Source organism: Lissotriton vulgaris, chromosome 12 (genome assembly GCF_964263255.1).
Source record: "Lissotriton vulgaris chromosome 12, aLisVul1.2, whole genome shotgun sequence".
Taxonomy (NCBI): domain Eukaryota; kingdom Metazoa; phylum Chordata; class Amphibia; order Caudata; family Salamandridae; genus Lissotriton; species Lissotriton vulgaris.
In genome coordinates, this window is record NC_141700.1 from 120,233,155 (window position 1) to 120,247,732 (window position 14,578).

The window sequence follows — 14,578 nt, forward strand, 5'->3', positions numbered from 1 at the left end:
TGCTGGCCTGTAAATTTCCTCAGGCCCTCTATAGTGTATCTACCTTAGTGTGCTGATCCAGCGCTCACTGTTGTACAACGCACCGCGTGTTTCAGTGTTCCGACTCCAGGGCTCACTTGCTCGAACGAGGCACACATTTTTTATTGCATTTCTAAAGTGCATTAGAACAGAAAGCATGTGTTTCAGTGTGCTGACTCCAGCACTCACTGGCTTGTACAACACAACACATGTTTCAGTGTGCTAACTCCAGCGCTCACTGGCTTGTGCAAGGCACTATGTGTTTCAGTGCACTGACTCCAGGGCTCACTTGTTTGTACAACGCACCACGTGTTTCAGTGTGCTGACTCCAGGGCTCACTGACTTGTACAAGGCACCACATGTTTAGATTGTTGACTCCAGGACTCACTGGTGTAAAAGGCACAATGTATTTGTTGCATTTCTAAAGTGTACTAGACCAGCAATCATGTGTTTCAATGGTCTTCCTCCAGCTCTCACTGTTGTACAATGCACCATGTGTTTCAGTATTCTGACTCCAACGCTAACTGGTTTGTGCAAAGCACTATGTGTTTCAGTGCGCTGACTGCAGGGCTCACATGCTTGTACAAGGCCCCATGTGTTTAAGTGTGTTGACTCCAGGGCTTACTTGCTTTTACAAGGCACTATGTGTTTCAGTGTGTTGACTCCAGGGCTCACTTCCTCGTGCATGGCCCCATGTGTTTCAGTATGCTGACTCCAGTGCTCACTTTTGTGCAACGCACCACATGTTTCAGTGTGCTGACTCTAGCGTTCACTTTTGTACAAGGCACTATACTGACTCCAGGACGCGATTCTTGGTATCCACCCCCATGAATGTCAGTCCGCCCCGGTGGCGACTCCTTCGCTAAGACAGAGGAGCGTCTCCCCACTGCTTTTAGAGCATTGAAAAGGGGTCAAATACAACAATATTAACAAGGTTATTATCATTTTATTTTTGGTTGCAGCGGGCTGGGTCAATGCGGGCGGGCTGTTGGCTCAGGGTGAGAGGAGGAGTGGAATATGCACACTAAGTGGGCATGACTGCTTGGCCGGCTGTAAACGGCCAGCCAAGCAGTCATGCGCACTTTGCATATTCCCTACCAGGCTATAATGGACAGCCTGGTAGGGAATATGCACAGGCTCCCTGTCTTGATCTGAGCGCAGTGCTTAATTTGAGCAGGTGCTTTCAGGTGCTCAGAGACCTGCACTTCTTTCACAGGGCTGGAGCTACAATTACTGAACCTGCAGGTGGTGGTCTCAATATTAATTGTTCAATTAAAAATAAAAAGAACAACATACATTGCATGATGACTGACTGGTAAATGTTCCTAGACAGGCCAGCATATGCCTGTTCAGGCAGGCATGGTTGTGTATCACCATGTTAGTGATGATGTCATCACGCGGATCACAAATCCAAGAAGTCATAGACAAACTATGGCTTGCATTGTATTCCCCTAGTCTGCTGAACCCTGCCACTGCCTGAGCCTAAACCTCCCATTAGATAATTGTAGCTGGGGGTTGGCTCATGACGGAGTTGAGGCAAGGAAGCTGCGAGAGCGCATTTGGAACTTGGGAGTGAGGCCTCTTGAGGAAGAATAAATGAAAGTGTGGACTTTCTACTTGTTGCGTAGCCAGAGTAGCATATCCGGCAGCCCTGCATTGCTGCTATCGTCAATGTACTCAATGCGGCTGTGGCCCAACACAGCTTTTGTGCGCCATGGCGTCACCTGTAGAATCTGTGCGCTGCTCCCCAGCACGGTAATTGCTGAGCATGAGTGAGTCTAGTAGGCACCACAGCCATACTTACCGGCATTGGCAGCATTACTGCTGGTGACAATGCCTGTGCTGTAGCAGGCAGGATCACAGCAAGCTGAGCAGTGGATGCTGATGCCGTCGCCATCCCTCGACCTACTAATTACAGGCAGCACTAGCAGTGACATGACCTGCTGTGCTCAAGCAGCCGCCTGTTCCGCAGTAAACCCAGTCATACCACACTGATAAATATATGCAAAAAAGCATTTTCATTTGGTTTTTGCACTCTGTGTAAGTAAGAAAGTAAAACACATCATCGTCTGCTTCTTTAGGAATGACAACAGGAAAACGCAGAGTTCAAAAAAGCAGGGACATGTACAGGCTGACGACAGGGGTCACAGGCAGCAGCAGTGTTAGAGAAGAGAGACAGCAAGAGTAAAGAGGAGAGGAAACAACAAGAGAGGAGAGATAAAACGGAGCAAAGTAGAAGAAAAGGAGGAGAGCAAATCAGATACAAAGAGAAAGCATCCATGATGTGAAAAAAATAGCATTAAGAAGAGAGAAGATAGAATGAAAGGATGTGGAGGACAGGACAGAGAAAAAAAAACAGACAAATGATAAAATGGAGACACAGCTAATCACTGCTAGAGAGTGATAGTAAAGATCCAAGATCGAGGGGAGAGAGAGAGCAGAGCATGGATAAAAGTGAAGAGAAAAAAGGGCAGGGCTAAAATGAATAGAGGGCAAATCAGAAATACAGGGTGTGATAAAGGTGATCGAAAACAATTAGAGAGGTGAGAGGATAGACTCTTAGAGCAAATACTTAGGGGACAGACAACAGATCAAGGTTAGAAGATAGAGACTGAGGCAGTGAGAGTGTTGAAAGTGGGGCTCACTGGAGGAAGACGTGAGAGGGCCTCCTTGGCAAAATTTTCAGCACCTGCACTTCTTTTTATTTAAATTAAGCACTGTCTGAGCGCCGATCAATGGTGGCCAGACCAATCACAATTCTGCATTGCATCGTTGTGATTGGCACGGGGGAGTGTTTGTGCCCGGGAGTATCTGCAACTTCTTTTGAGCTGGAGTCAGGAAGAGCAGAGACAGGAGGAGCGATGCGGCCGCCGGAGGAAAGGTAAGTGCGTTTTTAAAAGAAAATATTTTCAAACCCCCCCCTGTCGTCTCAACCCCCTGCCACTTCTGCCCCGCCACCCCCATTCCCTACTAGCCACCACTGGTCCGCCCACACCAGTACTCGCTGCTGGGTATCAACTAGTCTACTTGTTGCAGCTGGATTATGCCTACTCACCTTGCCCAGCTGTTGTGCAGATTTTTTCTTCTGAAATGGCCTCATCGTGTTAAGGTTTGTCCTGTTGTTCAGACGTTTCATGAGATGTTGTACCCAGTGCTCCTTCGGGTCACCACAGACGACCTTCCCTTTCCTGGACATGCGGAATCTGGGAATAAAAGATCAATAACATTTATTCAGTTTGTGAAATTCAATTGTGCCCATCACAAGCATTTTTTGTTGTCTTTGTGTCTTATATCTAGATGTGAGCATTTTTTGTTGTCTTTGTGTCTTATATCTAGATGTGAGCATTTGTTGTTGTCTTTGTGTCTTATATCTAGATGTGAGCATTTGTTGTTGTCTTTTTGTCTTATATCTTGATGTGAACAGCATTAAGAAAGTAAACCTGGGCAGTCAGAGCTAAAAAGCTTTCATTGAAATGAGATTAGAAATCCAGTCCCTGAGTAGGGGCTGGATCATTTATTAGATTTCAGGAGGAAAAACTCCAAAGTGCACACTGTGGCTCCTTTTTATTTTTTTCCAGAGTTTTATATAGTGCAAACTTGACCTGCAGGTATCGGGTATCAAAGCGCTTTACACGAGCATCAGTTGCATTAGACAAGGAGACATTCTTTTTTGATTAAGTGATTTGCCCAGAATCACAAGATCTTGTGCGTCGTTGCCGAGACTCGAACCCGACTCCCCAGATTTGAGGGTAACCGCCCTAGCCATCTGGCAGAATCCTCCCCCAACATCCTTTGCATCATTTAATAAAAGTACAATTAACACAATTTTTCTTGAAGACAATTAAGGCGATTACAATACCGTGGGAGATCCTTGCTGACTGCAGGAAATGCCAGAAACTTCAAGAAAGGATCTAAAAATATTTTCATCTAGTTGGGGCTTTTTCTCTTTGTTGAAAAGGAAAGATCTCTAGAGGCAGTTGATGAAGATTGCGATATGATTTGTAACAGATATGTATCAAACCATGTGCATAAAAAAGCTTCCTGATATATTGGGTAATTTCATTATTAGTCAGATGGCGAGATCTCAGACTAGGCATTGTTTGGTCGCTGTGTAATTATTTTTTTTACATAAGTGATTACTGGCCCATTTCTTCCATTAAGAAAGTTTACAGGAACACCTTGGCACAGTCTGCTTTTTATCTCTTTGTAAAATTAGAAACTTCAATGCACTGGCAGCCATTATCACTGCTCCACACAACCCACTCAACGTGCCCAGTAGAATCCCAGGACTCCTGTCTTTGGAGGTTGATTATATGTCCTGAGACTCACAAGAAGTAACGGGAGGAATGATTTCAAGGGTGATACTGGTCTTGACTCGCTTGTGTTTGGTTTGGAAAGGACCCGGCTTGGCAGTTTGGGTTGGACTGTTCCTTGGGCAGCAGGACCAAGACTGATTTGCATATGGCTGGGTCTAATCTGAGGTGGCATGCTGAGCAAAAAAACGATGGTTGGAATACTGCTTCTCTGCTAATGCCAGTGGTGGCATGGATTCCCCCATCACTTTTTGTGTGTTTGACGTAATGCCCTAAGTGGCCAAGGCTATGCCTATAGTGGGGCCTTTGCTCACTGTGCCACTGGAACCAAGCTGCATCCAGCTGACTGGCCCAGGAGTGGTCTGCACATGGCTGGGTCTAATCTGAGCTGGCATGGAATGCTACCCCCAAATGATTGCCGGTGCTTAGACAATTTGCAGGCATTTATGATTGCCGGTGCTTAGACAATTTGCAGGCATTTATGATTACCGGTGCTTAGACAATTTGCAGGCATTTATGATTGCCGGTGCTTAGACAATTTGCAGGCATTTCTTCCGCCATCTTTGTTGTGTTTGACTGGAATGTCCAGACAGCAAAATTGGCGGGAAAAGACTGCTCCCAGGCCACTAGAGCAAGGCCTACCACATTTAAATAATGCTGCCATGGCAAAAGTAGTTTTTGCACGAAGGTGACAGCTGAAAAATAATTAATTTGGACTGTGAACATCTGTCTTAGACCATGCTAAGCAAATCTTGGGATATGTCAATTAACTATCCTGTTATGTTAATTCCTTACAGATTTTTATTGATTTTAAAATATATAAATATTATTGTATGCTTTTATGGTTGTACTATATATTGTGTACCCAATAAAAACGACCTCACCTTACAGCTGGTTAAAGGCACAAACTGCTGTGTTGGGAAACTATTCCCACGCGACCTAGTCGACTAAAAATGTACTATGCTATTGCCATTTTTGGCAGTGCCACCCCGGCTTCTTAGTGTTACGGAAGATAATGACAAAGGTGACACTGTGATCAGGATAGACTCCTTTCACTGTCCTTGTAGTAAGTGAGAATAAACTCCCTGCATGTTTCTTTGTTCTTTTAAAAAAAAGAAAACATTACAAATGCTCTCAAATAGATCTGAAGGAATGGGAAGTAATGGAATAGTAGAGGTGGGTGATATTTAAAAACAGCATGATGTGGAGGGGCAGGGAAGCAACGGTCGAGCGCGGGGGCAAGCAACAAGGAGATGGAAGGGTGAGGGGGACAAAATGATGAGGGAAGCAGCACATTGGACAGAGAACGCAACAAAACTCATGAGGAGTGCATAATGGAATAGAAAAAGTGGTTTCCTGAATGGAAGCAATGGCCGCCCTGGGAGGATACAAGTAAACCAATCAGAAGACTGCAAGACCCAAACACTCCAGGGCAGACACACGCAAGAATAGAGGGGAAAGCCTTCGAATGAAGAGGAAAGCAACTGGTACAGACAATAAAGCCATTCAATCATGGGCAAGGGTGCTGACCCAAAGCTCCACTCAATACCTACTGGAAACAATAGGCCTGGCCAACAGACAGCTAAAGCTTTCTCTGTAGCCAAGACCTAAAGATTACCACCCCAGTTACCTCAAATATATGTAAAAACCCACATCCCATCACAAAACCTAATATCTGCACTCAGTACAACATTGAGGCCCTGGCAGTGATTTAGGGCTCCATGTAAATTCTTAGACGTGAGACAAGAACACATAATATTCATTGTATAAGTGGAGCAAACCTAGTTCAATTCCATTATGACATACAGTAGATCATGAGAATATAACAACGGCGGGTGCAGGAGCTGAATGTGCACACTGATTATCAACACATACATAACGTATTACTTGGGGATCACATTGAAGAAAGTGCGGAAATTGGAGTAAAACAGTTCTATAAAAGACATTTTTACAATTACAGTTTTTTAAATATATATTTTTATTTTTAATAGACATGTAAGAGAGATTCCTAGTTTGTTTAGAACATTGATATTAGAAGAAATATCAGAGAAACTGGACCTTCTCTGTCTCCGACTGTCCTTATTGTTTGGAATAGGAGCCGCTACTTATTTCTTACGGGACAAAATTGTATCCTGTCACAATCAGCAAGAACATTGTACAATTTACTTTCTTACTGGCCAGGAGTATTGATGAGCATTAACATTCAGCAAGGGTGTAGATACCCAAAGATTCAAGCAATTTTTAAACAGAAAATATATATTTTTTTAAAATCTTAATTTCCTGCATATTCTTTCCTAACGGATACCTGCAGATGTCATTCAGATCAGACAATTAACTTTTAGAATTGATATTCATTTATATATTTTAGCAACTGGATTCTCTGATGTTGGCTGATAGTAATTTTGGCTGGACCCTAAGAAGGACTTGGGACTTCAGCAGTGACAGGGCAGTAAACGTTAGCATTGTATTTGGCGGAAGAAACATTTTATTTATGCTTTTTGTAGCTACGTACTTCTCCTTTAAGGTCTTAACACTAATCATAGGTTATTTGATCTCATCTTCCCTACCACCAACCAAATCCTGGTTGGGTTTCCATCTGTCACCCATCACTTGCCATCACGCAGTCGTATCCAGAGGTGCCAACTTAAAGTGAAATCATTTACAGCCAGTGATTATCTCTATAATCTGGCCTGGACCTAAGTGGCATTCCAATAGCATTTCACAAGAAGCTGTAGTCCCGTTTCAAATATTGTACAATTCTTGGCCACTTGACCATAGATTTGTGGGCATTCCTCAATGGCAGACACACATTGACATCACTGAGCAAATATTAAAAAAGGAACAATGTATACTTACACGACTGCTTTCCTATTGCAGCTCTCGTTGATTTCCTGTTCCTTATAGGATTTCACATGCTTATAAAGGAGTTTTAGGTGTATATTCTGAGCATAAGACAGACAGCAGTTTTCGTAGTATCCTGCATGAAATACAAATGGGAAAACAGAAGTTAATATTATGAGATTTCATTTTTAGGTCTCACCTAGGCAGTGCTTGCGCTGTCTCTCTGAGACATGCTGTATTCAGGATATGTATTGTTAAAAAGAACAATGGTCATGGGTGGCCTAATAAGGTCCTAGTTGAAAAAAATTATTTCTAGATGGCCTAAGAAGGTCCAGGTAAGAGAAATTATTTCTGGTAGATAAGTTAAACTTGGGAGACAGTTTTGTAAGGTTACAAACAAAGGACTTTATTAATGCTTACACAGTTATGATTTCTCGGTTTTTTCAGGTGCTCACACATGTGACAAAGTGCTTATAGTGACTGAGTGAAATATTAAAAAACTATATACAAGGTGTCACAAGCAAGGGTATTCCCCGAAAAAATATATACAGTAGGGAAGGGGAGTTTTCCTTGCAAGGGTCGACGGCGTTTCGATCTAACATGACTTTAGATCATCATCAGGACGTGAGCTTTCCTGAAAAGATTAAATTAAAGTTTTACTACTATAGCCTTACAAAAACATAGCTTCGAAAAACGAAGTGAACGGTGCTCCCAGTGGCATATAATTCATGCACATTTCTATACATGTAGAAATAGGGCAAACCGTGAATGCAGCGCGCTTTTATTTTCATTAGAGGAAAACTTTTGGTAAGAGTTTAATTTACGCGCTTTTTTTTGTATTAAGCGAATTAGCTTACTTTGCACGTTGTGATAGATGTATTATCTGACTCAGCGGTCAAGTTGTTGGTACTTTGAGGTATACGGTCCAACTGTATAAAGCAGGAGGTTCGGAAAAAATCAATATAACATATACAATCACTAGGGTTGAAGTAGGCTGCATCTATAATTTACGAAATTTACTTAGGTTTTATTTTGCCAAGAAATATTAATTATTCATACTTCTAGGATAGTTCTAGCTCAAAAAGGTTTCTTCAGAGTCTGAAAGTGAGAAAAATTCAAGGTTTTTTGGGCTTGTTTTAACACTTTTTTAACTGGGTTAAGTTAAAGCAAATAAAAGGATAAAAACCGTTACCAATAATGGTCCAATTACTCGTATTGCAGAGGTAGGGATATTCAATGGGAGCGGGTTTATTTATCTGTAACGGATTAAGGAGTAAGGATTACAATTACGAACTCAGTTGGTACATGCTAATGCTGTCTGGGTTTAGAAGGAAGTTCTACAATACCCGGTATCATTTGGTGTCCCACGTTCCGGCGGGAACTGCAAGAGACAAAAAGCGGGAGGCATTTAGCTGTAGATTAATGGTCCCATCATATGCCAAACGTAGTGTGTAGGCAAGGGATACCGACCGGGGAGGCGCATTCACTTACTTGATCGCCGCGGTCCGTGGCGCGACTACCTCTGCTTCAATGCTACGGCGTATGAGAACGCTGCAGCAGTTACTTCCTGGTTGAGTTTTAACGCATGCGCTGACTCGTTGTTGCTTGCGTGACCATGATTGGATTAGTCGGCGCGCATGCCTGAGGGTACAGTGTCTTTTACGCGCCTGCTCAGTGGGGAAATACTTGCAGAGCGTACATGGGTGATTGCAGTTGCCCATAACATAGAATGCTATACATTTTGAAATATAGGATCTTCGTGTTATAAAAACATTTGTGTTCCATACTCATAAGAGTCTGTAGTTAGCCATAGCTGTTCCACTCATCCAGAGTGTTGAGTCCTTTCTTAATACTTTTGCAAAGAAAAATCCATTTACACTCAAGGCGAATCAAGATTGTCTGTTGGTTTCCTCCTCTGGTATTAGGCAAGAGCTGGTCCACCACTTGCCACTGTAGATCGTTTTCTGAATGTCCTTTTTCAACGTAGTGTTCCACCAATGGTGCAGATAAAACTTTGCAGCGAATTCTGCTCCTGTGTTGCGAAATCCTGGTTTTTATCTGTTGGGTAGTTTGGCCAATATACAGTTGTTGGCAGGGGCATTTAACACAATATATAACATTCTTAGAGTTACAATTAGTGAAAGTTTTTAATGTGTGTTTACAGTTCTCATATTCAAACACCTTAGTATTTTTCGTGAATTCGCATGCAGTGCAGTTGTTGCATTTGTGGTGCCCTACAATAGGAGGTAGATTTAGACATGTCTCTATTGTTGTGTTTTTTTTGGCGATGGTGGCTGCTCGTACTAAATGATCTTTTAGGTTACGGCCTCTTTTGAATGAGAAAAGGGGCAGTCCTGTATTAAGTTCCAGGGGGGACAGTACAGGCCAATGTTTCTTAATCGCTTTGCACAGTTTATTACTGATTGTGCCAAAAGTTGTCACACAGGTTATTCTTTTTAATGCTTCTCTCTTTTTTGGTTGTAGAAGATGTTCTCTATGGGCGTACCAAGCTCGCTTCATAGATCTTCTCACCAGTTTTCTGGGGTAGACTCTGTTCATCAGTTTTGAACATAGAGTTTCTGCCTCTAGGAAAAAGTCTTGTTTGAATTTACAATTACGCCTGATTCTAAGGAATTGGCCGTAGGGAAGACCATCCCGGAGGGCCCTTGGGTGTGAACTGTGGTATTCTAGGAGCGTATTGCGCTCTGTAGGCTTCCTGAAGAGGGTGGTGTATAATTCCTCCTCATGACACTTGATGGTGACATCTAGATAATCAATTCGATTTTTATCAAAATTAAAAGTGAATCTTAGGTCAGGTTGGCTGTTGTTCAGCCACTCACAGTATTTTTTTAGGGTATCTTCATCCCCTTTCCAAATCATAAGCACATCATCTATGTATCTGCGCCAGCTAAGTATGTTATCTCGGTACGGGTTGCCTCTGTTTAGAATGATGTTGGATTCGAAGTCATCTACAAAGAGTATGGCAAAGTTGGGGGCAAAAATAGCCCCCATGGATGTCCCCTTGCATTGTCTGTAGTATGAGTCTTTAAAGAGGAAATAGTTCATGGTAAGGGCAATCTCGAGTAGATTCATGATGAAATCTGTGGGCACTTGATGTGGTGCTGGGCGCTTATTGAGGTGGTTACGAATTACATCCATTCCTTTTTGTTGAGGAATATTCGTATATAGTGATTCGATGTCAAGGGTGACAAGGAGTTCTGACTCAGGGTGATAAGGATGAGATTCAATAAGGTTTATTAGATGTGTGGTGTCTTTAATGTATGTGGTTGTGTCTTTTACCAAGTCTTTTATGAAGAAGTCAATATACTTCCCTAGGGTTCCAGAATAGAACCACATCCTGAAAGGATAGGTCTCCCTGGTGGTTTACTCAGGTCTTTGTGTAGTTTGGGAAGGGTATACAGTACTGGAATGCGGGGTTCCTTGTTGTTTAAGAACAGATATTCATTCTTACTGATATAACCTTCTTCTAAGGCATTCTTAGTGATCTGTTGGATCTTTTCACTTATCTCTTTTGTGGGGTTTTGTCTCAGTTTTTCATAATGTGCTGTATTGTTTATCTGACGCTCAATTTCAGCTTCATAGACAGTGCGATCTGAATTGCAATCCCACCGCCCTTATCACAGGGTTTGATCACAATAGTGTCATTCATTTTTAGTTCAATGAGACTATTTCTTTCTTCTTTACTGATGTTATATGGTGTGTATCTATAGTCTTTCTTCAAATTGTCTAGTTCACGAAGGATTAGATGTTCAAAAGTAATCACTTCTGGGGGCATAATACTGGTCGCTGGATTAAAGGAGGAGTTTGGGCGTAGGCCCGTTGTATCATATTTTAAGGCAGCTTCTCTGTCTTTGAAAAAAGTTTGTAATCTTATTTTTCTGAAAAACTGAAACATCTCTGACTGAATGTTAAACCAGTTAGGCTTTTCTGATGGGACGAAGGACAGTCCTCTATTCAGCAGAGAGATGTCGGTAGAGTTTAGCTGGTGACTGGAGAGGTTAAATATGGGTATAGTTTCCATATTAGATTGCATGTTGGGTTGCTGGGGAACTTCAGTATTCAATATTGGTAACCCCATTGGTAGAAGCGATTCCTGGTTTGGCGCTCTCCCGGGGGGAAGTTGTACCTCGGTTTGGTTCTGCCTCTCCCTCTCCCCCTCCCCCTCCCTCTGGGGATGTCTATATTCCTCTGTTGGCCCCTGCCTAAAAAATGAGGAGGTGGTGGTGGGTTGCCGTGGGATGAGGTGCTAGGACCCTCTGTTAACTCAGCGCCGTCTGATTCGGCTGAAGAGACTGAGAAAGTTACGGGGGCTCTGTTTCGAAAACGTCCCCAAGTACCTGTAGGAAATTTTTGTTGTTCCTGATGGTTTTCAGAAAAGAAATCTTCCTGGAGGTAGGGATAAGTTTTTTCTTTGTTATAATTCTTAATATCTTTTGTCACTTTGGTTGTTTTCTTGTGGATTTCAAAAGCTTCAAAATCCTGGATAGTTCGTTCAATCTTTTCAAGACAAGTTTTTGCGTCTGCCAGAGTGTCTAAACTTTTTATGGCCTCTTCTAGGGCTTTGATCTCTTCTAGTTCCTGTTTACTATGTTCTATTGCTGTGTCTATACCGAGCACCATCCAGTGGCGTGAACAGGTGGTGCCGATATGAGCAGAACCTGTTTTGAATTTTGGATCTTGGATGAAAATGGCAGGGATGTTTCTCACCTGGAGTCCGACTGGTATAATTTCTGCTCTTAAGTAATCAGTTAGCATACGGGCATGCAACTCTGTCCTTACATGTTTTTTCTTCAGACGTTCAAGCTCAGATAGTTTGTCACTAGCTGGGTCTGTGGTTGTTCTCGTGTTTAAAGCAGGGCCCTGAAGTAGAGATGGCCCGGTCAATTTACTTGCTATGTATTCTTCTGTGTAGGTAGTGCCTACTTGTATAGACATCTCCGAGTTAGTTGGTGTCTATGGTGCACGATTTAATCATGAATACCACTCGATGAGCGGAACCCTTGCAGTGTAGCCACTGCGCGTAGAGTAGTTATGGGAAACAAGGGTACCCCTTTAGTCAAAACCTGGGGTCAAAGTATTGTTAAAAAGAACAATGGTCATGGGTGGCCTAATAAGGTCCTAGTTGAAAAAAATTATTTCTAGATGGCCTAAGAAGGTCCAGGTAAGAGAAATTATTTCTGGTAGATAAGTTAAACTTGGGAGACAGTTTTGTAAGGTTACAAACAAAGGACTTTATTAATGCTTACACAGTTATGTTTTCTCGGTTTTTTCAGGTGCTCACACATGTGACAAAGTGCTTATAGTGACTGAGTGAAATATTAAAAAACTATATACAAGGTGTCACAAGCAAGGGTATTCCCCGAAAAAATATATACAGTAGGGAAGGGGAGTTTTCCTTGCAAGGGTCGACGGCGTTTCGATCTAACATGACTTTAGATCATCATCAGGACGTGAGCTTTCCTGAAAAGATTAAATTAAAGTTTTACTACTATAGCCTTATTCAGGATATGGGCATGAAGCTCCGCCAACTTTCTGACCATCTTTCTATTTGGCTTCTGTTACTGTCCTATGTAAATGGTGGCTTTTCATTGGTAAATAGGCTTAGTAGTCACTCCTTAGTACTGCCTTTCTCTTGTTGTAACCTCCCATGAGGACTGCCCCTGTTACATGTGTTGTTACTCTGGATCAGAGGTCTTTAATCTGTGGGGCGGGACCCCCAGAGGTGCGTGGAGTCATGGAAAGGGGATCGCGCTCTTCAGATGATTAATTGCCATAGTTGAAATGTTTTGGCTGGAGTGGTATTCAGGGAAATTGAAGCCAGGCAGACAGCTTAACACGCCTTTCTGCCAGTGTACTGCTGGCCTGAAAGAAATACAAGTGTGCACAACGAGTTAACCTGCAAATCCTTCACATTTTCAGATTAACTAGTTGTACACATTTGCATTTGTTTCAGGCCGGCCAGCAGCACACTGGCAGAATGGCGCATTTGTTTACGTGTGTGCCTTATTTCGATTTCACAGCACAGGAGAGTGCTGTTGCAGTTAATAAAATGTATCAAATGACTTGAAGCTTTTTGAGTGGTAGTGCATAGAGTTAACTGAGCTGTAAGTGCTTGCTTTTAATTGTTATTGTTGTTTACATAGCGCTAACTATCCATGAGAAAGGTGTTGAAAGGACAGTTATGTAAAAAAATTGCATTACATAGGGTCTCACTTACAATGGAATGGTGTAGGGCAGCGCCGCGAGAATTTTTGCTGTGCTGCCCTATGCCAATTGGAAAGGGCAGAAATGGACCATATTTATGAGATATTGTGCCTTCCTGTCCTTTCTGCCGGCGCATAATTTGGTGCCTAGCACCAACGCAGGCACCCTTGCACATGGTGCAAGGGGGTCTGCATTGTTGGCATGATTGTTTTTGTGCAGGAAGGCACACCTTCCTGCACAAAAACAATGTATGGAGGCTTTTCTTCTTTCTATGTGTGCTGCACATAGAAAGAGGAAACAATTGAGGCGAAAGAAAGATATTTCTCCTCGGTTCACTCCCCCTGGGACGCCGTACAGTTTTGTACAGATCATTGTAAATCTGGGTATGTGTCAAAACCCATGGGTGTTGCGTGGAAAACCACAATGCTCATGGAACTGATGCAGTGTAAGGCAACGCAGAAGCTTGTGCTATGTTGACTTACATCATATCTAGGAGGCCATGAAAAGCCAGGCAAAGTGACTTTGCGTAGATATGGGTCCGCACTCTGAGCAACCAAATCGTCATAAAAAGGGATGCACCAGCAGGGCAAGGGAAGCCCCTATATTTTGAAAGCTCAATTTTATTGTAAAACATTTCACATTTTGTAGTGGTCAATCTTATACTGTGTATAATGCAAGTATAAAATAATGACTTACATATTCACAGTGCTTTCTGTCACAGACTGTGACCTCATAGCACTAAAAATACACAAGCCACTATTCTCCACTGCAGCATCAACGATTTAATTCTGTCTCTCTCTGGTTTCACACAGACCTTTGCAATGCATTACCTAATAGAGGCTTCATAATGTACTAGAGTGCATTTCCCACCGAGTAACAATGTTTTAAAAATGTATTTATTATTCATTGAAGCTGGCCGTTCTTTTATATGCAGCTACCCGACGGTGAAAGACCTAAAAAACGTGCAGAATATTTTGTTTTTAGCCACACCTTTGACCCAGCCCCCATGTTCAGACTCTGAAGGCCCTCCAGCCCCCCAAAACATGACTGAAGTCAACAACAGAAACAAACTAATGTAAGCAGGAGTCAGTTTTTTCTAAAATAAAAGCATTTATTTTTATTAATGTTAAAAATAAAAACATTTTTAGAAAAACAGTATGAAGGAAGATTAAGGGACCACT

At 42.3% G+C, this 14,578-nt stretch overlaps 1 protein-coding gene across 4 annotated transcripts in view; it reads right to left on the minus strand.

Annotated features, from left to right (window-relative positions):
- Positions 1–14,578, minus strand: part of CCL25 (C-C motif chemokine ligand 25) — an 88,145-nt gene that overhangs the window by 38,503 nt on the left and 35,064 nt on the right. For 3 of the 4 annotated variants that reach the window (XM_086947476.1, XM_086947478.1, XM_086947477.1), the window contains exons 3-4: positions 7,188–7,308; positions 3,074–3,221 (exon numbers count right to left, since the gene is read on the minus strand). In XM_086947476.1, the coding sequence (XP_086803602.1) occupies positions 3,074–3,221; positions 7,188–7,308 (269 nt within the window). Of the gene's footprint in view, positions 1–3,073; positions 3,222–7,187; positions 7,309–14,578 lie in introns of those variants that run through there. The other variant, XM_086947475.1, reaches the window with a different exon arrangement.